The sequence below is a fragment of the Syngnathus scovelli genome, chromosome 2 (assembly GCF_024217435.2).
Source record: "Syngnathus scovelli strain Florida chromosome 2, RoL_Ssco_1.2, whole genome shotgun sequence".
Lineage (NCBI taxonomy): Eukaryota > Metazoa > Chordata > Actinopteri > Syngnathiformes > Syngnathidae > Syngnathus > Syngnathus scovelli.
The window spans coordinates 22157373-22183160 of record NC_090848.1 but is presented as its reverse complement, the minus strand read 5'-3'; the positions used below and the strand labels follow the sequence as shown (position 1 = coordinate 22183160).

The 25788-nt window shown below is 40.3% G+C and overlaps 1 protein-coding gene and 1 long non-coding RNA gene across 11 annotated transcripts in view; one reads left to right on the top strand and one right to left on the bottom strand.

Moving 5' to 3' along the window:
• The window catches only part of cacna2d3a (calcium channel, voltage-dependent, alpha 2/delta subunit 3a), a 98756-nt gene that overhangs the window by 72594 nt on the left and 374 nt on the right, over positions 1-25788 (top strand). For 2 of the 10 annotated variants that reach the window (XM_049754571.2, XM_049754570.2), the window contains 12 exons: positions 794-855; positions 1147-1191; positions 1272-1334; positions 2179-2249; positions 4110-4185; positions 4294-4346; positions 4925-4980; positions 6689-6803; positions 13799-13916; positions 14420-14497; positions 14599-14687; positions 24228-25782. In XM_049754571.2, coding sequence (XP_049610528.1) covers positions 794-855; positions 1147-1191; positions 1272-1334; positions 2179-2249; positions 4110-4185; positions 4294-4346; positions 4925-4980; positions 6689-6803; positions 13799-13916; positions 14420-14497; positions 14599-14687; positions 24228-24303 — 902 coding nt within the window. In that variant the 3' untranslated portion in view covers positions 24304-25782. The other 8 variants (XR_007488517.2, XR_007488518.2, XM_049754572.2 and 5 more) reach the window with 8 other exon arrangements.
• LOC137840078 (uncharacterized) lies at positions 8864-14498 on the bottom strand. The gene is made up of 4 exons (XR_011086510.1): positions 14420-14498; positions 13755-13916; positions 13559-13683; positions 8864-13380 (listed from the first exon to the last, which is right to left on the bottom strand). It is a non-coding gene; the product is annotated as an uncharacterized lncRNA (long non-coding RNA).

The window sequence follows — 25788 nt, the reverse complement described above, 5'->3', positions numbered from 1 at the left end:
AGAATTGAACGTTTCCCACCCTTGTTATTTTTATTCTGCACAGTCACTATTTCAGCTGTCTGGTTTTTTTTTTCGAGGAATAAAAATCATACAGTATCTGTTTTGGCATCATGAGCTAGGCTTTCTTTCCATTGCCCAGCGTCTTAAATTAGCTTTTCCTCTTGGGTTTTCCAAGTGGGTGTAGAAATGGTGGGCTGCTGAAGGGATCTGGCAAAGCTTATGATGAGATAATCTGCACCTGTTCCTCTGGGCGACAGCTAAAACAGGCTGCAGCGCCACACCACTGCCCTTAACAATTGCGCAAACATACACAAAAGCAAAGCTACAAATCCCTCTTTGATCAAATTAACACAGGAAAGTTCACGACAGTGGCTTTTTATAGTATGGACTACACCATGGAGTGCTCACTGGTTACAGCACTTCGATATTTTAATAGCGATTTCAGTTTAGGCTTCTCTGGATTTTAAAAACAATATAATCAAATAAAAAGTTGTCCATAAAAGTAAACACAATAAAAAATACACACATTGTATATTTAATGTTTTGTTTTAAAAGCATTGCCAATGCTAAAGTCAATGTAAAATCCTGTTGAAATGCTAACGGGAAATTAGCATGGACAGGGAAATGTAGCCTGAAATGAAAGTGGACGTTTGCTTTGTGCCACTCAAACACATTCATCGTGAAGTACCACATCTACAATTAGCTGACTGTAATTCATATATGTATTCATTTTAATTCTAAGCAAAGCCTTTTCTGATGTCACATCTTACTAGCAGTGTTTTGTGTTTTCCAGCTGTTGGCATCCAAATGAAACTAGACTTCTTTCAGAGGAAATTCTGGACAGCCAGCCGACAGGTACTCAATGACAAAGACATACACATCAATTTAGAAAGATCAGCACAATACTTTTTGGAACATTTTTAAATTTCTAAAGCCAATTTACTTCAGGCAATGGTTGTGAATGTTTACAAAATGTCATTTTCATTTAACTTTCAAGACTTCTTTTCAAAGGATCATGAATCAGCTCATTAAATGTCTTCATTTTAAAATTAGGAGTTTTACAAGATAATAAAGGTTAGCACCTGGCAGAGGTCTTTATGTTTGAAGCCTTCGCTAATATTGCACTGCACTTCATCCTCTCTACAGTGTGCTGCCCTCGATGGGAAATGCTCCATAAGTTGCGACGATGAGGTTTGTTCCTTTCTCGCTTGTATCATTCTTACACATAAACTTGAACGTGATCTTTTTTGTTTTTTTATTTATTTCAACAGGATATTAACTGCTACCTCATTGACAACAACGGCTTCATTCTGGTGGCAGAGGACTATACTCTGGTATGACACGCATACTAAAATTATATTTATAAAGTCACAAACTTTTGTAGTTAACTGGACAAATGTGAATGTTTTGTGGTATTTTTTCAACATGAACGGTTTTAGCATTTTAGCGTATTCAATATATTTATCATTAGATCATCGTTTTAATTAAAGATAGTGAGACAGCGAAAATAGAAACAAGTCATTTGGATAACAAGCATCAGCTTTAGAGAATAAATATCAATTTGTGAGTAAGCATCAGCTTTAGAGAATAAATATCAATTTGTAACATGCCTAATAGGAATATATTCCACTGACCTGTCAATACTGCCCCCAAGTGGTTTAGATGATAATGATTAGGGTGTAAGGTTTATCTTTTCTATTTGCTCCTTCTCTTCAACTCAAACCTTTGTCTCCATGTAAGAAAGAGAATCACAAGTAAATTAACTCTGAATTCTGCTTTAACATTATGAAGATCCTCATTACAAGTTAACTGTACCAGCTACAGTACGTTGGCAAATTTTGCATTTTTAGGGTTAAGGTTTCAATTTAGGGTTAGGGTTTCAAAGTAAGGTTTCAAATTAAATTAGGGTTTCAAACTAGGGTTTCAAATTAAAATTAGGGTTTCAAACTAGGGTTAGGATTAGGTTTGTCTGGTTGGAGATTTCTTCCATGAAAGTATGTTTTTTCTTCCCTCTGTATCCAAAGTGTTTGCTTATGTGGGGTTCAGTTAGTATTGTTTCTGTACTGTATGTATGACGAATACATTTCTCGACCTGCTTGAGCCTTAAAATAGCTTGTTGGTGAGAGTTGGAGATGCACAGTTAAAACGGGCTCGCCTTATGATTGTCTTTCCTTTCAGACAGGAAACTTTTTTGGAGAAGCCGAAGGGGCTGTAATGAGTAAGCTCCTGCAGATGGGCTCTTTCAAGAGGTAAGTCTTATTCTCTGTGGGCGTACCAGGGCAAAGTGTGTATGCGTGTGTGTTTGTGTGTGCGTGTTAGAAAATCCACACATAATATCATGGCATACAGACGGGGCTACAGAATGAGAGCATGTCTCCAACAGCGCTGACAGCTCTTAACTTGGCCAATCATGTTGAGCTATTAAGTGGCGAACTCCGACCCTTTGCGAAACGTTCTTCGTTTGGGGATTACCGCAAATCTTTTGCTGAAATGCAGAAGAAACTGGAAATCACAGACACGCACAAAATTTGCACACGTTTGGACGTACGAAGCTTGTTGTCGAGCTACTGCTGAAAAAATATTTTTCGTACAGTCTTACTGTGACAATATAATTCACATTTCAGTGTTTTGTTCATCCTGCACTATGAAATAAATCAGGATCGTCACAATTCTTATCACGTGTCGAGAGTACAAGTTGTCGAAGAGACCCACGAGAGCTTTCAGAGAATCTTCTGGGTTGGATGATGAGGATTAAGTTTGAAATTGAGCATGATGTAATGCGCGTCGACCCTTTCCAACCATCTCCATCTGTGCAGAATCAATGCGCGAACGTGAACAGTTTTGATTTGGATTAATCCTTAATGCAAGCTGCCCACTTATTTGTCAAGATCAACTAAGGTTTTGTTTTCAGCTCATTTCGGTGATTAAACGTGACAGTGATTTTCTAATGCGAGCATTAGAAAATCAAATTGATGAGAAATTCCAGTTTGCAGGCAAAATAACATGTATGATGTATACTTACATGTATCACGTTGGGACATGAGTACAGGTTTGCCGCTTACAACATAATGGGACCTGGCTTAGTGCTAATTGGTTCCTGGTGGTGCGTTGCAGCTGCGTCCTGGGTCCTGTGACTGAGGTTTTCATCTGACCCGAGGCTGCGGATTAACCCGGTCCCCTCAGACTAACAAAATGGTCTTGTCAAATATACCATTACTAGATGAGAAAGCGTTTAATTGCAAAAGTGTTTGTACATAGAACGTCATATGAGGTGCAGTTAGGGCAGCCAGCGCCAGCCAGAAGGTTTTATACTTCTCACATCATGTCTGCGAGTACAACTGGCTATGTGGTTCCTCATTTTTTCCGTATAATTTGCATAGCATGTCTAAAGCAGCATAAGCCTGCTCTCAAATGGCTCTTTTCAAAACAGTTTTAAGTTGCACTTTTTCCAAAGGAATGACACAAACCTTGGCGAATTTTCTTCGCTGTTTAGATGTGATATCGTTGAAATGACGACATTACATATTTGTGTTTATAAAGCGGCGAGAGAGTGCTAGATGACAGACAGTGGATAAAAAAAAAAAGTCTACACACCCCTGGTCAAATACTTTCAAAAAAATATTTACATTTTAAATACATATAGAATGTGGAGAACCTTTAAAAATATTCCCGCCACTTAGGTGATTAATAACCTGTACAATAATAAAAAATTCTCTTGAGGATGAAAATAGCCATATTGATATGTTGCTTAAGTGTGCACACCCTTTAACGACCAGGGTTTTGGCTGTGTTCGCAATTAACCAGTCACATTCAAAATCATGTTAAACGAGTCACCACACCTTTGCCATCATTGAATGTGGCTCTGATAAACACCTGGATAAAGTTCAGCTGTTCACTTGTGCAACCACTTGATCTCTCTAACTACTTTTTGTGATCACGTATCCAATTATGAAGTAAAGTAACGATTTTCTTCTATGTATTTACCAAATGAGTGGTACTTGTTATAAGTCACAGCAAAAAAGAAAAAAAAAGGAAATGAATTTATTTTGACAATATTGTGCTCACAATTAAACCGTCATCCAATTTGGGTGTTTCTTGTGTCTACGCAGGGTAACTCTTTATGACTACCAGGCTCTGTGTTGGGTGTATTCCGAGAGCAGCGATAGTGGAAACGCACTGTTGGATGTAAGTTTTTCACTGGTCAACCTAATCTTTGGATTAAGCCACATCAAGATTTGAGATTTATCTCGCTTGTGGTAAGGGAACATGTATTTGTTCTTTTCTCTCCTTCAGCCTTACTTTGCCTTCCTCTCAGCTGTCAAGTGGCTCCTTACGGAGCTTGTCATGTAAGACTTGTGATGTGGGACTGCAAAGTCTGCTTGTAATAGAAATAGTCTTCAAGTTGCCGTTGTCTTGAAGTAATCGATCATGTTGATGTGTTTTTCTGTAGCGTCTGCATATTTGTTTATAAGCTTCCACTCGCGCATGTTGATGTGGTCACCAGTCATTGCTGCCTGCTGTTTCCTGCCTAGCCAATGCATACCTATCGTGCCACATTGTGGCGGCAGGATGTTCCTGGGTGGTCTGTTGTCACCGCACCGCACTGCTTCATGAGAGCAGGCAGTGTGAATATTCATGCTTTGGCGATGTTTTCATTGAAATATTATCTCTTCAGTTTAGCTAGCTAGCTTCCAACAGTGTTCGACTTTCTGGTAAATTAAAAAAAAAAAGCCTAGATATACTACTGCACCCCCCCACCCCACCGTCCTCGACTTGCACTTTAAACTTTATTTGTATATGATAATGTCTTGCAAAATTGTTGAATGTTGAAATTGGATTGGAGACTTCAGTTCAGTCTGTTGCAATTTGTATTGAATTACAATTCACATGTTTTTTTACGCTCTGTTTTCTTTTTATGTAATAGATTTTTGGTCGAGTTCAACCTGTACAGCTGGTGGCAGTCTGACCTCACCGCAAAAGGTACTCACACGCACACGCGCACACACACACGCACACACACACACACACACACACACACACACACACACACACACACACACACACACACACACACACACACGATTATAGCAAATGGTTTTATTAAACAGATTTTAACTTGCATTGATACTTCCTGCGTTCATATAATAGTTTCAACAATTATTGATTTAGGTTTTTCCTCTTGAAAGTGTATCTTTCTATTTAAATGTTACATTTTCTCATGTAAGCCAAGCACACGATATTAAAAATTTAATAATTTCCACACTTTAGACTTACAAATGTAGTTAAGAAAAAATAGTGTCGGCAGGTCCTCAAAGCATTATTTTAATTGAACAGTATAGTGGTTTCAATCTAAATGAGAATAAGTTTAAAAAAAAAGGTTATAAAAATCAGGCTCTCTACTATATGAGGAATATAAAAATGAACATTGTTCGTTCCAATTAAACCTAAACAACTATTTTTCCATCTGGAAAGGCCTATTCACAGACGAAAATGTAACCTGATCCACAAACTGTTGGAAATGAAAGTGAGTGAAAGAAGACTAGTCCTGTATTTGACTTCATTCGTCAGCTTGACCACGGAAAAACAGAACAGAAAAGGCTTCAATCCAAAAAAGCAAGAATAAAAGCGGCAAAAACATGAGATTGCCGCAAGTGACATGAGCCCTGGTGTTTATCTGTCAGCACACACATTTGGTTTTATTTTTTTATTTCGCCCACAAAAAATCATATATGTGACCGCCAAAACTCTGCATTATGTTGGAACTTGCGGTAAGCAATGTCCAACATGGACTTTTTATTTGCTTTGTTGGTTTCCTCCACATGAACGCACATTCGATCAGATTTTTTTTAAACATTGTGTGATGCCTTTGCGGCGTAGTAAATCCTAAAAGCCTGTCTGGTATAAAAAAAATGTGTTCTGATGAACGCTAATATTTTATATTTGGATGGTAAAGAAAAGTGAGAAAGTCAACACTTTCCTCTCACGTGCTTATCGTGAATAAAAGGAAGCTGAGCACGGCTTCTTACCAAGCAAGTCGGGACAATTTCTCAGCTGGCTGCCCTCGGGTTTTAGGCGCACTCTTTCCAGCATTTTACAATGCAATACGTGGGGCAGATGGCAGCACGCACCAATGTCTCCGCCTGTAAAGCAATCTGCAACACCAACCAAATTGAATTAAACCCGCGTCGTTTTTGTACACATATGCGCACATTATGGGCGAGTAATTAAACGAGCCCATTGAAATTACAAACATAATCCACCTTCCCTTGAAGTCTTGCTTGGGAAAATGTGTTGAGAGTTTATGAAAGGATGCCACTTAATGTTCAAATGTTTATTTCTGACATGCAAAGTAGGATTAGCTGCTGCTTTAATAAGGCTGTCTTGAAACGTTGACCCGGATAGAACTTTCAATGTTTTTCGCTGTATTTCCCGTTTAGGCCTCTGGGTGGCAGGAAAGTTCAACATCAGCCTCCTGGCTTGGGCTCAAATTGACCGTGTGCTTTAAGAGCTCTGCTTCACAAAAGTTGTTTTCTCCCAAGCGTGTATATTTACTAGGATGTGGTGTGTCTAACTGTTTGCTTGCATTTTATTTGCACACCTATTTCGGCAGTTTGGGTTCCAGGAACTCCTCACAGGCGACTTTACTTCTTTCTTCCATTCCTCATAATTTCCCTCTCCTCTTGTTCAGCTCAGAGGACGGGCCGAGTCATGCAAGTACCATGCGACACCGAGTACCCGGCCTTTGTCTCAGAGAGAACCATCAAAGAAAACACCGGCAACATCGACTGTGACGGCTGCATCAAGTATGAACGCACATGCATGTTATACTCCCAACCAGGTTACACATTTAATAATTCGTAAATTCGTTGAGACGAGATTATCCTAATGTACTTTTTTATGACATTTTTCTTTGGCGGTAGGCCGTGATATTTTGAAATGTGAATTGAGTGCCTTAATAATAAATGTTGGAAAACTGTTATCGAGAGCAGCAGCAGCAGGTTGGAAGTTCCATAAGGTTTTGCAATACACAGATGAAATCAGAAAACCTCAGAGAGCTCATTAAAACAAGCTCCAGCATCTATAAAGACATTTTTAATATATGATGCCTATAAGTCATTTGTCTGCTAACACATGCTTGCAGTTTGGTATGTGAGGTATTTTGAGAGGGGAAAGGAGAGGTGAAAAAAGGGCTTCCTTTTAAAAATGGGAAAATGAGTGTGGTCCCCATTAACAATTTGCACTTTTCTGTCAGGCAATTGTGGGGTGTTCTCCGGAACCCTCCAATGGGCCCTTCATTGCTCCCAGCTGTGGAACTGTCAGGGAAATATGTGTGTGTGCAGTCCTCATGCATCTCTTTACACAATCGCACAGCAGGGATGCAACAAAAACAACTCCGTTTTAATTGACATTGTCATTTTTACAATGTTATGTTTATTGTGATTGAACTTGGGTTTCACTTGGGCACCTAATGAAGAAACTTTGCGTTATCATCTGCAAGTTCAAGTGGACTCTCTTGTCTTGTGTCACTACTAAAAAAAACACAACTATCTGGGTTCTGTAGCTCGTCGCATCATTTTACTCTGAATTCTAGTGTAGTATCAAAATGGATTTCATTACCATAAACATATTTTGCTAGTGTGTCAGAAAAAAAAATCTTTGTTATTATTTTATGGTAATGTGTGAAGCACTCAAAGCATCACAGACAGCAAAACCTCACTGAATTAATATGTTTTGAACCACATACAGTAATAATGATCATATTTCTCTACCATGATGACAGATGAAAAACCACACATGCATTTATGGAAAATTAGAATTGGAAAATATGAAGCCACACACTCATTAAGCCAGAAGTGAGCAAATAAGGTGCATGACACTTTGCTTGGTCCATAGCAAAGCCTGAGAAATGAATAGAATCGACCACAATTTTCACTCACATTGTCATAGCCGTTGCTGTAAATGTTATTTTGTGCTATTTAGATCACGTCTTAAGGGGCTGAGACTTAGTGTGTCTTTTTACGTCACCCGTGTGTGTGTGTGTGTGTGTGTGTGTGTGTGTGTGTGTGTGTGTGTGTGTGTGTGTGTGTGTGTGTGTGTGTGTGTGTGTGTGTGTGCGTGCGTGTGTGTGCGTGTGTGTGTGTGTGTGCAGCGGTGTCTTGGGTACAGTATGTTCAAGGCCATCGGGCGTGCAGTCAGCGAATATTTCCCTCCAAGGGCAGCAGATTAAACATCAGCACGTCCACTTAAGTGTGAGCGGGACAGTCCCGGCCTGTCCGCCGCTTTGGTCTGTCATGGTGCGACGACTGTGACGGCGCAACTGAAGGCTCTTTGCGGTTGGTCGACTTGGCCGTGCCATTACATTAGAATATTCCTGTCGTTTTGAGGTCATTTTTCTTCCTTGTTGCAAGTTCAGTTCAATTGTGTTTTATTTAAGTACTGAAATAATAAAAGTATAACCGTAAGACATTATTTTTGGGAGGGGGTGGGGGCGTACTGAGTCTTGTGGGGAGGATGTCTGACTCAACATTCCAGGGCCAAAGACAGATGAGATAGAGGATGAAGCTATGTAGCTGTGGGAAAGAAGAGCAATGCAGATAGTAATATAATTTGTGATTTCATTGCCGTCTCCATTTAGCACACCTACACGAAGTAATCTGACCCAGAACCGTATCAAAAAATTTGCTTTTACAAAAACACTGTTCACTTTTGTGAAAGGGAACATGAGATGGCGTGCACAAAGACCAAGCAGTATTATCTTATTTGTACAGCTTCTCTTTTTTAATTAGCGACTCTCGTAAGCTCTGATTAAACTTTTTCTGTGTCTTCAGTAAATTAATTACCACAAAAAAAAGGAGGGAGTGAGTCAAGTCAAGTCAAGTTTATTTGTATAGCCCTAAATCACAAACAGTCTCAAAGGGCTTCACATAGCCAAAATTGACAATTATTCTCAAAGCATCCCCTGATCATAAGCTCCCAAAAGGGCAAGGAAAAACTCAAAAAAACCCTACCAGGGGAAAATGAGAAACCTTGAGAAGGGACCACAGATGGAAGGATCCCCCTTTCAGGATCACCAGGTTATAATGGATGCAGAGAGTACACAAGTAATACATAATATGAAAATCAATGAAAAAAATGGATGTCGGAGGTGTCCTCGATTGTCCTGGCAGTGTCCTCAAGGGGGCCGAGCCGCAGCTCCCCCATCCCGAACTGGTCCCCGAGAATCCAGCCAGCCGCTATCCGCTTTTGAGCCACCTAACCCCCTCCCCAGCCGGGGAGGAGGTGGGCAGAGAGAACAGAACAAACTCCGGCCAAATCGGCCATCACAAGTTAGTTAAAGGCCATCTCATAGAAATGTGTCTTTAAACGTGTCTTAAATGTTTCTACTGAGGTAGTAGTTCTAATATCCATTGGTAGGGCATTCCAAAGCTCAGGAGCCCGAATAGAGAATGCTCTAGACCCTGCAGACATTTTCTTGGCCCTCGGTATAACTAAAAGACTAGCGTTTTGCGAACGAAGGTTACGAGACGGAACATAAGGAACGACTAGGTCGACGAGATATGAAGGCGCTAAGCCATGCAGTGCTTTATAGGTTAGTAGAAGAACCTTGAAGTCACATCTTAAATGGACCGGGAGCCAATGTAATTCGGCTAATATTGGGGTAATGTGATCAAATTTTCTTGACCGTGAGAGCAGCCTCGCAGCGGCATTTTGCACTAACTGTAGACTTTTAATACTGGATTTAGGAAGACCAGAGAATAATACATTACAGTAGTCCAGGCGCGACGTGACGAACGCATGTATAATAGTTTCCGCATCCCCGGTCGAGAGGATAGGACGAATCTTAGCAATATTACGAAGGTGAAAAAACGCAATCCTGGTTATATTCTTAATTTGTTTTTCAAAGGAGAGCGTTTGGTCAAATATTACCCCGAGATTAGTTACCGTATCACTCTGAGTGATAGTACGGTTATCTATAGTTATAGTGGTTTCCTTAAATAAATGTTGATAACGAGTAGGACCAATTATCAACATCTCAGTTTTATCCGGGTTAAGACGAAGGAAGTTGAGAGACATCCATTGTTTAATCTCCGCAAGGCACGCCTCGAGATTACAGCAGTCCTGTGGATCTGTCATCGATAACGGCATATATAATTGGGTGTCATCCGCGTAGCATTGAAAACTAATATTATATTTACGTATTATGCCCCCAAGCGGAATCATATAAATATTAAATAAAATCGGTCCGAGTACCGATCCCTGTGGGACACCACAAGTAACATTATAAAGCTCAGAGGACGTATTACCATGGACCACTCGGTGCGTCCTGCCTGATAGATAGGAATTGAACCAGCTTAGTGCTGACCCTGAGATACCAACACAACTTTTAAGACGCCCTAATAAAATATCGAAGTCTACAGTGTCAAAGGCAGCACTAAGATCAAGTAGTAACAATACAGACGACGTATTTGAATCCATAGCTATGAGGAGATCATTAGTCACTTTAGCAAGTGCTGTCTCTGTAGAATGATTGGCTCTAAAACCAGACTGAAAAGAGTCATATCGATTATTATCGACCATGTAATCAATAAGCTGCTGTGCTACTACTTTTTCGAGAAGTTTTGCTATGAATGGGAGGTTTGAAACTGGCCTATAATTACTGAGACAGTCCGGGTCAAGATTTGCTCGCTTAAGTAGTGGTTTAATAATAGCGGTTTTAAAGGCCATTGGCACTATCCCAGAGGAAACAGACAGATTGATTATATTTAAGATGGACGGTCCTAAAATTGGAAATATTTCTTTAAGTAGTTTGGCTGGAAGCGGGTCGAGTAAACATGTTGTTTGTTTAGCCGTACTAACCAATTTTGTAAGCATTTCAAGGGACACGCTTTTAAAATTTGAGAGGGTTATTGCATGATCCCCAGCACTAGTAACCGGCGGAGCGATTGGCATGGTATTCTTGATCTCGTCCCTAATGGACTCAATCTTTTGAGCAAAAAATTTCATAAACTCGTCAGCTGAGTGGAAGGAGCTATCGGGGGTCGGCTGGCGCAGAGTTAGCTTTGCCACTGTATCAAATAAGTATTTAGGATTATTTTTATTAAGATTAATGACTTGCGAAAAATAACGAGTTTTTGCTAAAATAAGCACATCTTTATATTTCAGGAGGCTGTCCTTCCATGCCTGATGGAAAACCTCAAGTTTGGTTAAACGCCATCTGCGCTCATGCTTTCTACATAATTGTTTAAACGTACGTGTTTCATCTGTGAACCACGGAGTTGGCCATCTACGGCGAGTTTTCAGACGTAGCGGTGCCACAGAGTCGATGGCTTTTAATAATGTCGCATTGAATTCATTTGTAAGATTATCGATAGAGCCACTGTACGCGGGAAACATGGCGGTTGCCGGCGACAGTAACTCAGATAGCGCAGTTGCAGTCATGGAGTTAAAATTACGGCTGCTATAATTCTGATTGCTATCTTGTCTTTGACAAGGAACTAAAATTTCAAATTTTATTAAAAAATGATCAGACAGAACAGTAGTGTATGGCAGTACTGTTATATTTGAGGTTGCTAGTCCTCGGGATAATACCAGATCTAAGGTATTTCCATTCTTATGCGTTGCTGCCTGTACAGCTTGCGTAAAACCAAACGTATCGATTAAAGTTTGAAATGCCGAAGTCAGTGGTTCCGACGGTGAATTCATGTGGATGTTGAAATCACCCATGATAACTATATTATCTGCATTTGTCACTAGATCAGCCACAACTTCTGAAAATTCATCCAGGAAGCCAGAGTAAGCCCCGGGTGGGCGGTAAATAACAACAAGATAGAATGACGGTAACGCAGTGGATCGCACAATGAGAACTTCAAATGTTTTAAATACGTGAATTGAGCGAGGCCTAAATCTAAGCTCAGAATTTGAGATGAGGGCGACACCCCCACCCTTTTTTTGAGGACGAGCCACATGCGAGCTCACAAAATTTGGAGGCGAGGCCTCGTTAAGTGGCAGCAGTTCATTAGGTTTTAACCAGGTCTCGCAAAGACCAAAAACATTTAGATTATGTTCCATGATAAGGTCATTAACGAGAACTGCTTTCGTATGAAGTGATCTAATATTCATAAAACCGAATTTAAGTGTAATTGGTTGATTAGAGTGCGTATCTATCGAAGGATTTTTAAACGGGATGCGAGTAAAATTGTGTTCTCTAGGCCTAATATCACCTCTCAAAAGTTTATTAGGGCGGTGGGATGAAACGACCGTGGGAATTTGTTGATGAGTATTTGTTACACATGTGAAGTTATCTAAAACAGGCACCGTTTCATCAGCAAGACCGGTCGGGACGGAGTGATTGGATTTGTCTACTACCCCAGTAGAAAGTGTGTTTATGTGTACTGCAGCACTATTTAAACTGTCGCGCTCTAGTCTACACGAGGAGCTATGTGTATGCTGAAAGTCTAGCCTAGCGCTAGTTAACTTTAACTTAACAGACTCCAAACCCATCCTCACAGGTGGTCTAATCACCTGTGCCCTGGCCTGCTCTAAAGTGACCTGTCATGAGTGGCTCAAACAGTAATCTATATTCCTAGAAAGAGTGAAGGCGCCTTCACGGTTAGGGTGAAGGCCGTCCTTCCTCAGCAGGTCGGGGCGGCCCCAGAAGGAGGACCAGTTATCTATAAAATACAGTCCCTGCTTTTTACAGAACCCAGCCATCCATCGATTAAGGGAGACTAATCTACTAAACCTCTCATCAGTGCCTCTCCCAGGCAGGGGGCCAGAGACAAATACTCGATGCCGACTCATCTTTCTGGCAAGATCACGAGTCCTCGCTATGTTTTTCTTTGTGATCTCTGACTGTCTCATCCTAACATCATTGGAGCCGACGTGTATCACTATGTCCGAGTAGCTAGTGTTGTTGGAACTACGCTGTTGACTAGGCCTATTGCGAGTCAGCTCCCTAAGACTAGCTTCTATGTCGGGTGCTCTGCCCCCAGGAATACACATTACCGTGGCTGGATTTTTAAGCGTAATGTTGCGGGTAATGGAGTCGCCTATGACCAAAGTGCGAGGGCCAGCAGACCGAGATGACTTTGGACGGCTATGCGTCTTACCTGGCTCATCGCGATTAGCAAGCCGCTTGGGGCTAATGCTAACCGGGCTAGCGGGCTGACTACAGCCCGCGTCTGTGTCCGCCGCAACTACTGTTATCGCACTATTCTGCTCTAACTGGCGGACACGTCCCTCTAGCAGAGACAACCTCTCTAAGAGAAGGGTGCAGTTGGTGCACGAAGCCGTACATACCTCTTGGTCCGCTGCCATACTTTGTGTCCGAAGAGCGACGATCTGTCAGAACAACCCGGAAGCAGAGAGCTGTTTAACAGTCTTGTAACAGTGAGGCGAGGGAGAAAGACAAAAAGAGAAGATGACAAGGAGATGATGCGTCTGATTTGCTTGCTGAGGCAAGCCGGCCAATCGGTAAAAAGGGAGCCATGAAGCAATGAGCAAGTGTTCAATCTCCTTCAATATGTTTTATGTTAGGCGGCACTTCATTGCAACGCACCATGGATTGAGTAAAAGAGAAAAGTAGAAGAGAATAAATCGAGGATAATGATGTGTCCTCCCGTCTCTGCATTTTGATCGACAGCTGGCAATGAATGTTGATGTGCGTCCAGTCGAATCGCTCTTCTACGGCAGAAGAGAATTTTAACGCCATAGACGCATATTCCATTCCCGTGAAATTGCAGCCCGACTCTCACCAGTGCGATTATTTCTGAGGGTTATGTCTGTCTGTGATTGGCAGGTCCTTTGTAATTCAGCAGATCCCCAGCAGTAATCTCTTCATGGTGGTGGTGGACAATAAGTGCGATTGCAGCATGTTTGAGCCAATCACCATGGATCCTGTTGAAATCATGTATATCCTTTATTAACAAGTCTGGGCTGTAAGCACTAGGCTCTGGGTTTTTGTTTTTTTTTTGACAAAAAATAATTATATATATTTTTTTAAGTTGTGTGTTTCTTCAACGATCATAATGAATGAACAATTACTTTTAAATGTCCATTTTTGGGGCACTGGCAGAGCTGGGGGGGGGGGGGGGGGGGCACAAGTATGACCCAGGTGCCAGGCCAGATAACTTTTAATTTAATTAATAATTTTCAGATTTTTCTGGGATTTGCTTTTAACAATTCCACATATCCCCCTTAAATAAATATAGTGAAACTTTATCAGCATTTACTGAAGATTTATGTGGGTTTGTATTTTTTTATTTTATGTTTGACGAACCCTCTGAGATATCCTTGCCCACCCTCCCACGGCCTTTTTGTCGGTCGCACTGCTCAGTGTTCCCGTCCTATGTCAAGTTCCTCAAACAAAAAAAACATGGAACAGCCTGAATGAAGCACCTTAACTTTTCCCTCACATAACGAGTCTCTGAAATGTGAGAGACTTAAGATGCAAAAGGACAGGAGGCGCCCAGATACCTGTCACCCGTTCCACCCTGAGGTATAGAACCGTCCGTATGTTAGCTGAAACAGCATGTGGGTCGTATTAAAACGTTCCATATCTGTTCTACATCATCGTGTTTGTCTGGCTTCTTTCGGCAGGAGAACTCAATGGAGTGTGGAGGAGCTCACACTCTCACACCGTCGTTTTCCGCAACACTGCTCTGCGTTCTCCTGGCGCTCTTCCCCAGGTGACCAAAGCTGGCTTCATTGACGTATCCATCCAGAGCTTTCTGTCGAATCGACTTGGCATGTAAAACTATCACAAAGAAATCACACAAAAGAAACTGGGAAAAAAAACATCCCACCTCACCTTTCAACACCATTAAAGGTCACTTTCCTTAGTTAACTGCTGACGACAAATATTCATGAAAGGACTGAGAGCTCTAATGCAGTGTGATCAGTCAGGTGCTATAGCAATATCACATCCGCAAGAGCTTTTAGTTTCTACGTCCCACGGACACTCCAAAGTGGGCATTCAAGCCACGGACAAACCATTAGCAGCGAGACTAGGGCACTTTTCTTCTGGTACCGACTTTTGTTTTCATGGACAACTATCATTTGAAAGATTTCGGAACAATGAAAGTAATAATATAGTTGGGTCTTTTTTAAAAAAAAATATCTAAGCGTCTCACGTTTTGTAAAACAAAAAATCTAATTGGCCGTTTTTGTTAATAATATGTATATGTTCTATCTGTACAGTATATATGTCTAAAGAGTTTAATATTTCATGAACAAGTGGTACCCCTAAACTGTGACTACAACATTTTGAGTCCTCTGATGTGAGTAGTTGTTAAAATTTAAGCTTTGCCTTATTCCTTGATATTGGTCCTGTTTGTGAACTGTTTTCTTTTTAATAAATCATATAAAAGGGGATGAAAAGCCTTCATATTGAGTTTGAGTTCCCAAATTGCAGACAGATTTGGGTTTTGACGCATTTTGATCTCTTTGTTCTTTCAGTACTGGTTTGGATATGGACAGAAATGTGGCAGTTTTGTGTCTATGTGTGTGTGCGCACATGTACTATAAGCGTGTGCGTGTGTGTGTGTGTACATCTGTTGTTTTACCCTTCCGTCCTTTTGTGTACACTGTACACCTTTGACCAAGAGCTCTTTCATCGACCGAGAGACACATAAAAGCGATTCAACAGCATCACACATCTGCAAACGCTCAGCAAATAGACACAAACAATCCTTTGATATTCCTTTTCAGGCCATATGCCTACATGCATGCAAAAGGATTTGATGGCATGTTGGGTCAATCTTTTTGTGTTTGTGAAAACAAACGAGTACAAGAAATAATAAACCGCAACAGTTCTATGAGAATATCCCAGGCGCCTCATCTGTGGCTGTCAACTCGAAGGTCCCTGTGATCAAATGCTTCCCTCTTCTTTGGCTTCTCTGACCCAGTCGCCTTTGCGAGCTACCCCGGTTTGATAAAGTAAAGCTCACTGTTGGAGCAAGTTTGATTTTTCTTGTACCGTTTCGACAGTTTGGTCCCTTGAGTTGAGCTATGTGACTGTAATCACTCCCAGTTCATCCTGTTGTTCCTCCCTCAATGCCGCTAGGTCATTTATCACTCTAAAATGGGCTGAGAGCTGTTTGGGGTCATCACACATTGAATCCGGTCTGTGATTCCTTCCTGGTTGCCAGATGAGTGAGACCAATGTGTGTTGCGACACAACATCGGCGTTTAGGCAAACACATGGGTAAGTGAACTTCTCCATGGGGATCTGCCACAATTGCAGCCCTGCTGCTACCCTCAGATTGCGAGAGAGAGAGAGAAAGGGGGAGAGAGAAATATGCTTGTCACTATTTCATTCATGCTAGAACGCATTATTCGTATACTGGTGATAATCCCACTAATGTCCAGGCAAAGAGCAAGTTTTGGGAGATCAGAAAGTAAAGCAGGAGGAAGTGTAGAGTAGCTTTTCATTCAGAAAGACACAGTGACGACGAGTATTTCAAAGGATATTGGATGAGGTATAAAATGCATATTTTAAAGAGAGAAAAACAAAGCTAATACTACTTAGCCCCCTAGTGCAGCGTTGTAGAATGTGTACTATATATATTTATCTTGAGAGAGCAGTCTCGGATCATAATTCTGTGGCAAGACAGACACACCCAGAAAATGTCCATCAAAAGCAAGAAAAATATTTCTGAATGTAGTTTATGGTTTAGCAACCACATTCCTGATGTACGGGGCACTGTTTGTGGTGGCTTGGGGCGAGACAAAAAATATCGTCAAAAGGGACTATGCACAATTCATCAACAAAACATTTTGTGCGTTATCTTGACTACATGAAATGATTGTCTGAAGAATTGAAGATGAATCAGATGTTCACGTTTTCATACAGAAATTGCTTAAATCCAAACAGGCATTCTCACACTTACTGTGCGTTAAGTGGTCACCAGTCAAAAGACTACAGTGGTGAACTTCATAATCATAATCCTGAGAATAATGTTATATTAATCCAGTGAAGTCAAAACGTGAGAGTCGTGATTTTAAGATTATGGTTGGGCCATTACTATAGTTTTAGAATTGATTATTCCATAGATGAATCAAATACTCGGATAAATTGTATTTGCATTGATGTGTATTGAAACAACATCATTTCCACGATTACTTTATTCACCAATAATTTTGCAGTTTATTTGGTATTATTTAGTGATTAAAAAAACAACAAAGAAACAATAGTTAAGCAATTTCGCGCACAAGATTGGTCGTCATTGTTCTCCAAAGTAAAAACAAATGTTTGCAAATGTCTCATTTTAAGTAAACACAAAAAATAAATAAATCTGCTGTCATTACGGACAACAAAAAAAGAGCATTATTAGTTTGGAGAACCCATAATCAGAAGATTTGGACAATTGTTAGCCAAAAACACCCCTAAACGATTACTCGAGTATTAAAGTATGAGGCGCCACTTGGTTAAACTATTTTTGTGTGCGGATAAAGTGTAGTTCAATATCTAAGACTTTGTTTTAAACTTTTTTAAACATTAAAATAACTGAAACTAGTATAATCAAAACTAGCCATTTTCAAAAAGGATTTTTAATTCAAATAATGTTGTACGAGGTGACTAACTGCTACTAAAGGGATTTTTTAAATACTCGTACATTTACTCAAGTATCACATTCAGGTACCAGATTTCTTGAGGACCACAGATAAATGATTCTGACAGCTGAACCATGCAAAGACCACACACAGGCTGATAGGGGAAAGCACGGCATGGTGAAGGCAAGCTGGGAAAACACACATCGGCATTCCACTTGGTTAAAGCTTAAAGCCACACCAATGATAACTTAAACCTGCTCAATTTTCTTCCTTTGTAAAATGCACTAAAATTATTTCTTTTAAATAGCTGGTACTGGTAATTAGAAGAATACAATTATTCTGTTTATATTTATATTAAGCTATATGAAATTGTGGTGTATAGGTCAAATAAAAAAAAATCATTAATCAGTGCAATTTCTTCTTAACTTCTTTAACTTTTCCTCAAACTGTGAATTACAACACATTTAAAGAAACACATCAATGTGTCCTCAACCCGCCTTGTTATGGTATGTCGGGAGAGTGACACATTCTCAAATGCGCTCTTTTTCTCCGGCCATATCAGTGCAACAGAGTCCAATAAGCACTCCTTAATAAACTTTCCGTCAGTAAACGGCTTACTTTTTCTGGCAATTTTGCAGGAAATGACAAAACTTGTCCTCACCGCTGCATCTCTGTGGGTGTGAAGTTTGATTAAAAAGTCCTTATTGGGCTTGCAATTTTGCTAGCAATGCATCAGCCACTGTTGCGCGCTCTTTATTAGACAGATTTGTGTATTTTTCCTCATGCTTGGTCGCGTAGTGGCGACTCAAATTATATTATTTAAACACAACGACCTGTGTACCACAAATCAGGAACACGGCTTTACCTTTCATTTATGTAAAGAAATATTTGGCAGTCCATGTCTTGTTGAAAACGCCGCACTCCTTGTCAATTTTTCTTTTCTTAGTGTCAAGAAAATTAGTTGCGCTATTTTCGGGAATGTCTGCTGTACGCGCACTTGCTCCTTTTTTTTTCTGCTCCTCTTATTTATTTATTTATTGTTGTGTTATTTATTCATTATTTATTCAGCACGCTTTTGTTATACTTGTTTACTTGTTTGTCTGTTGTGAGCCATGTCTTGTCACCGGGGGGAACGAAATTTCGGTTTCTTTGTGTGTCTTTGGCATGTGGAGAAATTGACAATAAAGCTGACTTTGACTTTGACTTTGAACACACATTCTGAGGGCAGCATCACTTCGTGCTGTTCACCTTCACGCATAGCTCACATACATGTACGCTACACGGAAGCCTTTCAAAATAAAAGCAGAACAGTTGTATTGCATGCACGACACAGATTTTTTTTTTAAGATTAAGTTGTAATCAAATGTAATTTATAATTGGCCTCATGCGGGCCGGAGAGAGACGCACAAAGGGCCAGATGTGGCCCGCGGGCCGTATTATGCCTAGATCTGAGCTAGTGGATGCATACTGCAACCCTAGTCAACCTCAGTTTGATGCAGTATAGCTTCTATTTTATGCACCTTTTAATCCGGTGCACCCCATATATGAAATAATTTCTAAAACAAAAAATTCAATGAGGGTACACCTTACAATCCAGTGCGCCTTATAGTGCGAAAAATTCAGTACCTTAATAATCGAGTAATTGTTTACAGCCACTTTTTATTTTTAAATTGTCTGTTTTCAGCCTCTCAACGGTAAATAGAAATAGAAATGGAAAAATAAATAGATTTCTGGAGTCGTATATGAAAAATAAACCCAGTGCCGCCTATCGGAGTTTGTGCAAAGAAGCAAAAGGAGACTTTTCACCACGAATAAATTGCAGCCACCCTTTGAAGTTGTAATGTATGCTCGTCACGTCGAAAAGCCTCGTTCGATTAGTGAGCAGAACAATGGCCTGACCAAGTGGCCAAGTGCATTGGCTTGCTCAAGCAGGAAATGGCTGAATGGAGACCGAGCAGTCCATCTTGTAGTATTCTGCCTCTGTCACTCAATTTCATGTTGGCTGTTTTTAGAGCACAGGCTTGCAGAGAAAGAAAAGCTCATAGGAATCAGGGGAAGACGTTAAAGTTGAGCCCGGAGTTCAAGGAGCCAATGGAGGAAATGGCAATGTACTACGTTTTCTTCACTGTATAACTGCTTGCAGCAAATAACGTTATTGCCCTTTGGCCTTTGTTTGCCTCCAGGCTGCTTTGGTACCATGTACATTTCAGCGTTATCTCAGGCCGAAGGCCGTCGTATGTTAGAAGATGGAAATCCCAGCACGTGATGATGGATCGGGTTGTTTTTGTTACATGGTCCTTCTGGCCTTAGTGTGGTTATGTTCTGCTTTTATAAAAGTCTATTTGTGCACGCACGGCTGTGTGTGGGTTCATGTCCCTCTGTCATGTTTGATTTGTATCTTTATACCTCAGCCGGAGAGCTGCCGCAGCCAATCCTCTATGACAGTGTTTCCCAACCTTTTTTGAACGAATCGTTCACTCACGAGCCAACACTAACAGCAACACACACATAAATTGAGTATGTGCCGATGCCACAACATGAAATCTCAAAATTCTCCGATTTGCCACGCATGCACGATTAGCCTTGCGGAAACTGACCTGTGGTTTGGTAATCCTGTTTACAATTCGCTCGGTATTTAATGTTGGACAAGTTCCCACGGAACATCTCTCACGTGACACCGGTGTGCCGCGGCACACTGGTTGGGAAACACTGCTCTATGAGGTCAGTGTGGACACGACTAGATTTTTTGGCACATTCGCATGCATGTATGGACATGCGTGTCTTACACTGGCACACGGACACACACCACCACCCGTATCTTGTTCAAGTGTATAAGGGAATTGAGCTACTCTTGACGGGCAGAGTCGTGAAAGCAGCTGTGGTTGAGATCAGGGACGGACAAGTGTGTTTCTGCCCTGCGGCAGCATTTAGGCATCGTAACATCACAGCAGACTGACGTGTGATTTGCAGTTCGCGATAGCATTTGCCTTTGGAGCTCCGCAGTCTGCTGGGAGGCCGGTGGAGCCAGTTAATTAGCGGTCTCGTTTGTGTAGCACTCACACAGTTCACGGTCAGGTTGTAATTAAAATATTCAGGGCGGCCAAGGTTTAAAGTCGTACTGTATTTTTTTGTTTCCGTCTCGCGTGCTTGATTGCAAGTCTGCGGCTTTCGTCGGAGAGTTTGGGATTCATATGTCCTTATTAGAGAGGTTATTTTTAATGAGGTGTGTAATCTGAGGGATCAAATTGTCATTGTTGGGTCAGGAAAAAGACCACAAGCTCACAACCTGATCTACGAGAGTGAGTGCCAGGAATAGAGACGGAGATTGCAAAAAGCAATGATACAGTTTATAATAGATATTCAGCATACAGTTCACTTGTAAATATGATAAATCATCATTCTTGAAGCATTAATCCATACGTGAAGCTTTATGAAGACTTTAATTAGCATTTAGGTTAAGTGAAGGTTTACCTCGGGCAGTTAGTGGTTAGGGCAAGTCCCCAGCAAATGAATGGAAGCCAATTTAATTCTTTTTCAAATAAAAACACAGCTCCAAACCCACAAAAGACACGCACAAAGAGAGGGCTTAGGAAAGAAGAAGAATCACCCCACCACACCCCCACCTCCCACAGAAAATGGTATCATTATTGCCATCTTCATACGGGGCTCATGCACCGCGTCATTGTGATGTCAACCAAACGTTGTTATTCACCATTTTGGAGGTTGCGTCCAATGTAACAAAAAGCGTTCTGTAAAGGCTGCAAATTGTCAAATTTATTCGCAACTAATTCTTGGAAAAGAAAAAAATTGATAATGTCAGTCTCATGTAGGACTGTGCTATTAATCGAAGTTCAATTGTAATTATTACACTTCAAAATTACAAAAACAATTAAATAGGATAAAAAACAATTATTAATATGCATTAATGTCCAATGTTTGTTAATACAAAGTACAAGGAAACTATATTTGAATTTATACATTTGTACTTTACTTTAATTTTAAAATACTGTCATTAAAAAAAAGTGTTTTGTCCAAAAGGAACTGTCATTTAATCATAGTGTTTTTAAAGATTTCTCTATTTTAATAATTTTTACATTTAAATTTTTTTGTTTAGCAATCGTGATTTCATTTCACTGATTACCAAAATTATTGAAAATATTTTTTTCGTAATTGAGCATCCCTAAAAATAATTAATTTAAATTTTACACATACCAAACATTTCTTTAACACGCTGCTGAATCGTTATATTTAATTCTTATTCTACAACCCCATTATTAAATATAGTACTGCTGTCATATATTCATACAAACAAAAGTTTAGCTGTACTTACCATGACCCTACATATCCCAATCGTCTTCCGAATGAATCGCTCTATGAACATTATTTTCTATCAATCTAGCCAGCTTCCCACTTGAGTTCCATGGTGGCGTTTTTAAAAAAAAATCGTTCCCGTTGCTTGACAGTCTCCTTGACTCACATGAATCTCTATCCACGTGAGCCGTGTGTGTCTACATGCTACACACTTGTGGTTACGAGTCTACATGCTTGTGTCCATGTAGGAGAGCCATTTGTGTTGTCTTCATGCCAAAGGCTCTGCAGAGCAGCCATATATTACAAGTGGACAGAAGAACAGCATTCTCCTCCCATGTCTGTAACAACGTTTTCTTCTCTTTGCCCAAAATTATCTATGGTTCAAGGCGTACACTGTGGTTGAAATATTGCTACAAGTGTGTTGTGTTTTCTGAGCTTTACAGCAAGGGCAGGAAGCATTTGATGGCGCTCTGACTTTATAGCATCCATGGGGAAACAGTAAATCTTGCAACATTAACGCAAAATCTGACCGAAATAAAAAGGCCATACTATATGAACAGTTAAAAGGCCTCTGTGAGTTGCAGTTGGTTAATCTCTCTGGAGCGCTGCTGCAGAGGTATAAGTCTAAAAGGACCATCAGTCTCTTAAAACCCTTTGGGGTAAGGACTAAGAAACCACAGTTTGACTGAAAACACCTGCACCTTCACAGTGCAGTGTACAGAGAGAGCTTCAATATCTTCATCCGACACTTTCACGTAAACACACGTGTGGGTTAAACACACATGCATCTACGACGACATACAAGAACGTTTCTAAAAATCAAGCAAAGACACAGAAGAGTTGAGCAGTTTATAATTCATGTCTTGTTTTCCGCGACGACTCAGCCCTTTCTACCCTCGTTCACATTTTTAGAATCGTTTCCCTCAATAGGTACACTGCAATGAAATACAATCCAATGTTATGGAGATGGCCTCGACCCAAAAATGCTCCACACTCCCTCTGAATTCTGGGGGACATGGTGGGGGGTGTCTCATCTGGAGACAGTGAGCTATTTGTACGGTTCTGTTGCATATCTAGGCTTGCACCGTTGCAAGTATGGATGATTGGTTGCACTGCTCTGCCTCTTTCAGGAACGGAATTCATAAAACTTCATAATCAGAAGACATTAGTAACGGAAACAGTTTTCAATCATAGATCCTTGCTCGGGATCTTACAACTTAACATGATGTTTCATTGATAATAGTTCATCAAGGCTCTAATCTAAACCCCTTCACATTCTGTTGCATGAGCCAAAATCAAATGAATTAATTGATAAATAATAGAATTTAATAACATCAAACTACTTGAGGGAAACATAATCTTGTCACTCTGTGAAGGCTGCCTAGTAACTGTCAGTTCTGAAGTGTATAAACTCACTTCATCAACTTAGTTTAATTTCTTTTAACTTCATGATTTTACTGACTGAAAATCTTACCAATTCAATATTCTTTGAAATAATCACTTTGGTTGCTTTTCCACCTTGATAGTTTAGTTCCATAGCAGGGTAATCTGGATCATGAATGTAAAGCATAAATAAATCATGATTACTAAACAGGATTTTGCACGTGACGCCGTGGATGTCCTTATGGGCCACATTACACCAGAAGAAAGAGGCTGAGGAGCTGCAGCCAAGGACACGCATACTCCTTTCACTTCCATTGTTGAGCTTTCGCATAAACAAGAACTCTAAAAAAAATAAATAAAAGAAAGTAGAGCCACAAGGGATGACGTTGGACTTGTGCCAGAGCGAAAAGTGAAAGTTTCATAATACCCAGGAGCTATTGGAGTCTAATAATTGGTAGTTTTGAGACAGGACTGAAGATGTTTTGTCCAGTGTCCAGTTTTGCTTCAGTATATCACAACTTTTCCTTTTCGCCTGATTTGACTTTTCACCTCCAAGGCAATTTCGACACACTAGCTTTCTTTCTCACAGAAATATTGAGGCCAAAATGCAAATCAAAACCATTGTTCCGTTGCAAAAAGTGATATGTACAAACAATGTATAAAAAAAATAATAATAATAAAACACACACTCTGTTAGCCAATATACTATCTGTAGAGCCAAACCAGAAATGTAAGTTTAGTAATTCATGCTCCATGGACTCGAGCACATTATTATCATTATTATTATTATTATTATTATTATTATTATTATTATTATTATTATTTTATTATTATTATTTTTCCCACCCTTTTATGTTATGCATGCATTTACACACACACAGACACACACACACAGGCACACACACACGCATATACACATGCTTTGCTGGTGCCAGAACACATTCATCAGGTCCTCATAGCTGGGTCCTGTCATGCTTCAGCCTCAGGCCTGTAGGCCCGAAGCCAGAGACTGCAGCATCAGGCTCTCCGCCAGTCTGTCATGACGCCGGGCCATGATCCAAACTTCCTTCAGCTTTCATGTGAGTTGGACGTCAAAATGGCAGCAAAGGGGGTGGCCCCTCACTGCAGCAGTACAATGCGCAGGTCAGTGAGCAATCATTGAGAAACCTTGAACAGCTTACACACAAACACACAATGTCATGTCAGACATCTGTTAAGTGTGGTGTTAAAATAGTTTGTGTAGTAATATAATAAAGTGGAGTTGCTTAATTGTTTAATTTGGAGGCTTTATAGAACTCTACTAAACATTGTGGTAAATACTTATTTTTATTGCGCCGCATGCTAAGCTGTAATTTGTCAAATATGCATCATGTCGAAGAGTGAATCATTGCATTTTATTGCACCTGCTGTTTGATTATATTAGAGGAGAGCAGAAAAATGGCAACGGAGTGCTGAATTATGTCCTGTTTTAAAGTCTTGTGCCAACTCCAACGAGAAAAATAAATTCCCGTCCCGCTCACAAGATGTAGCTGCAGGCAGTGATGTGCAGCGAGCGCTAAAAAGTCTTCCTTGAACTCTGTAGCACTGATTTGAACCTCAGATTGTGCAACGCAAACAATTGTGGTCATCTACTAGCGACATCCAACAAACTTGTGTTGATTGACGGTTGTTGGTCATGTTTTAATGTGACTTAAATTATGAAGTGAATATTAATATGAAACATACGTTTCTAACCATTTCCTGGACTTGATATTGTTAGGGAAGGAAATGAGTTCACCAAAATACACGACTAAACCATCAACTCATGTTTCTGGCTCCTTTTTTCCCCCTCCCCAAAGTCTGGACTTTGCTCTTTGTCAATATCCCTTTTGCCCAGTATTCTTTTTTTCATTTTCTTTCTGTTTGATATTTAGAAAAAGAGTTTGCGTATTGATAATGTAAAAACGGATCAGTTACTCTCTACGGTCCCTCAGGTCTGATGGGCTCCTGGATTCATCCAAAACCACACTCATCTGCATTCATGAAGCCATAAACTCCAGTCAGCCCTGAAGCAATCTAAAAAAAAAGAAGCTAAAAATCCCCCTTTAAAAGTGCAGTTGGAACTCGGTCAGTTCCAGGGAAGACGTGCAATTATTATTTTTTTTTAGCTGCATGTTGAAATGTATTTAGTCCTCGTCAAAGTAAACAAACACAAAGCCAATAACGCCCCACCTGGAAGTCAACGAGGAAGCGTAAATATTTCATTACAGGTTTCTTGCCCTCGGAGGGCTTTGTGGTTTATTGGATCTAGTGCGACATTACCTTGGTATCCTGTCATTTTCCCATCTGCAGTGTGTGCATTCATTAATCACAAAGACCTCAGTACACAACCCCCCCTATTTAAACACCTTATTTCAAGTTTTTAATGGTGGCTCACACTTGCCAAGGTGTCAGTCAGATGAAAAAAGACAGGCAAAACCGTTGGAAGGGGGGCAAGTTGGGGTATGGAAAAATATCCTGTGGTTGGTTAATTTTTTTTCCCCCCTCAAACATTACGAGCGA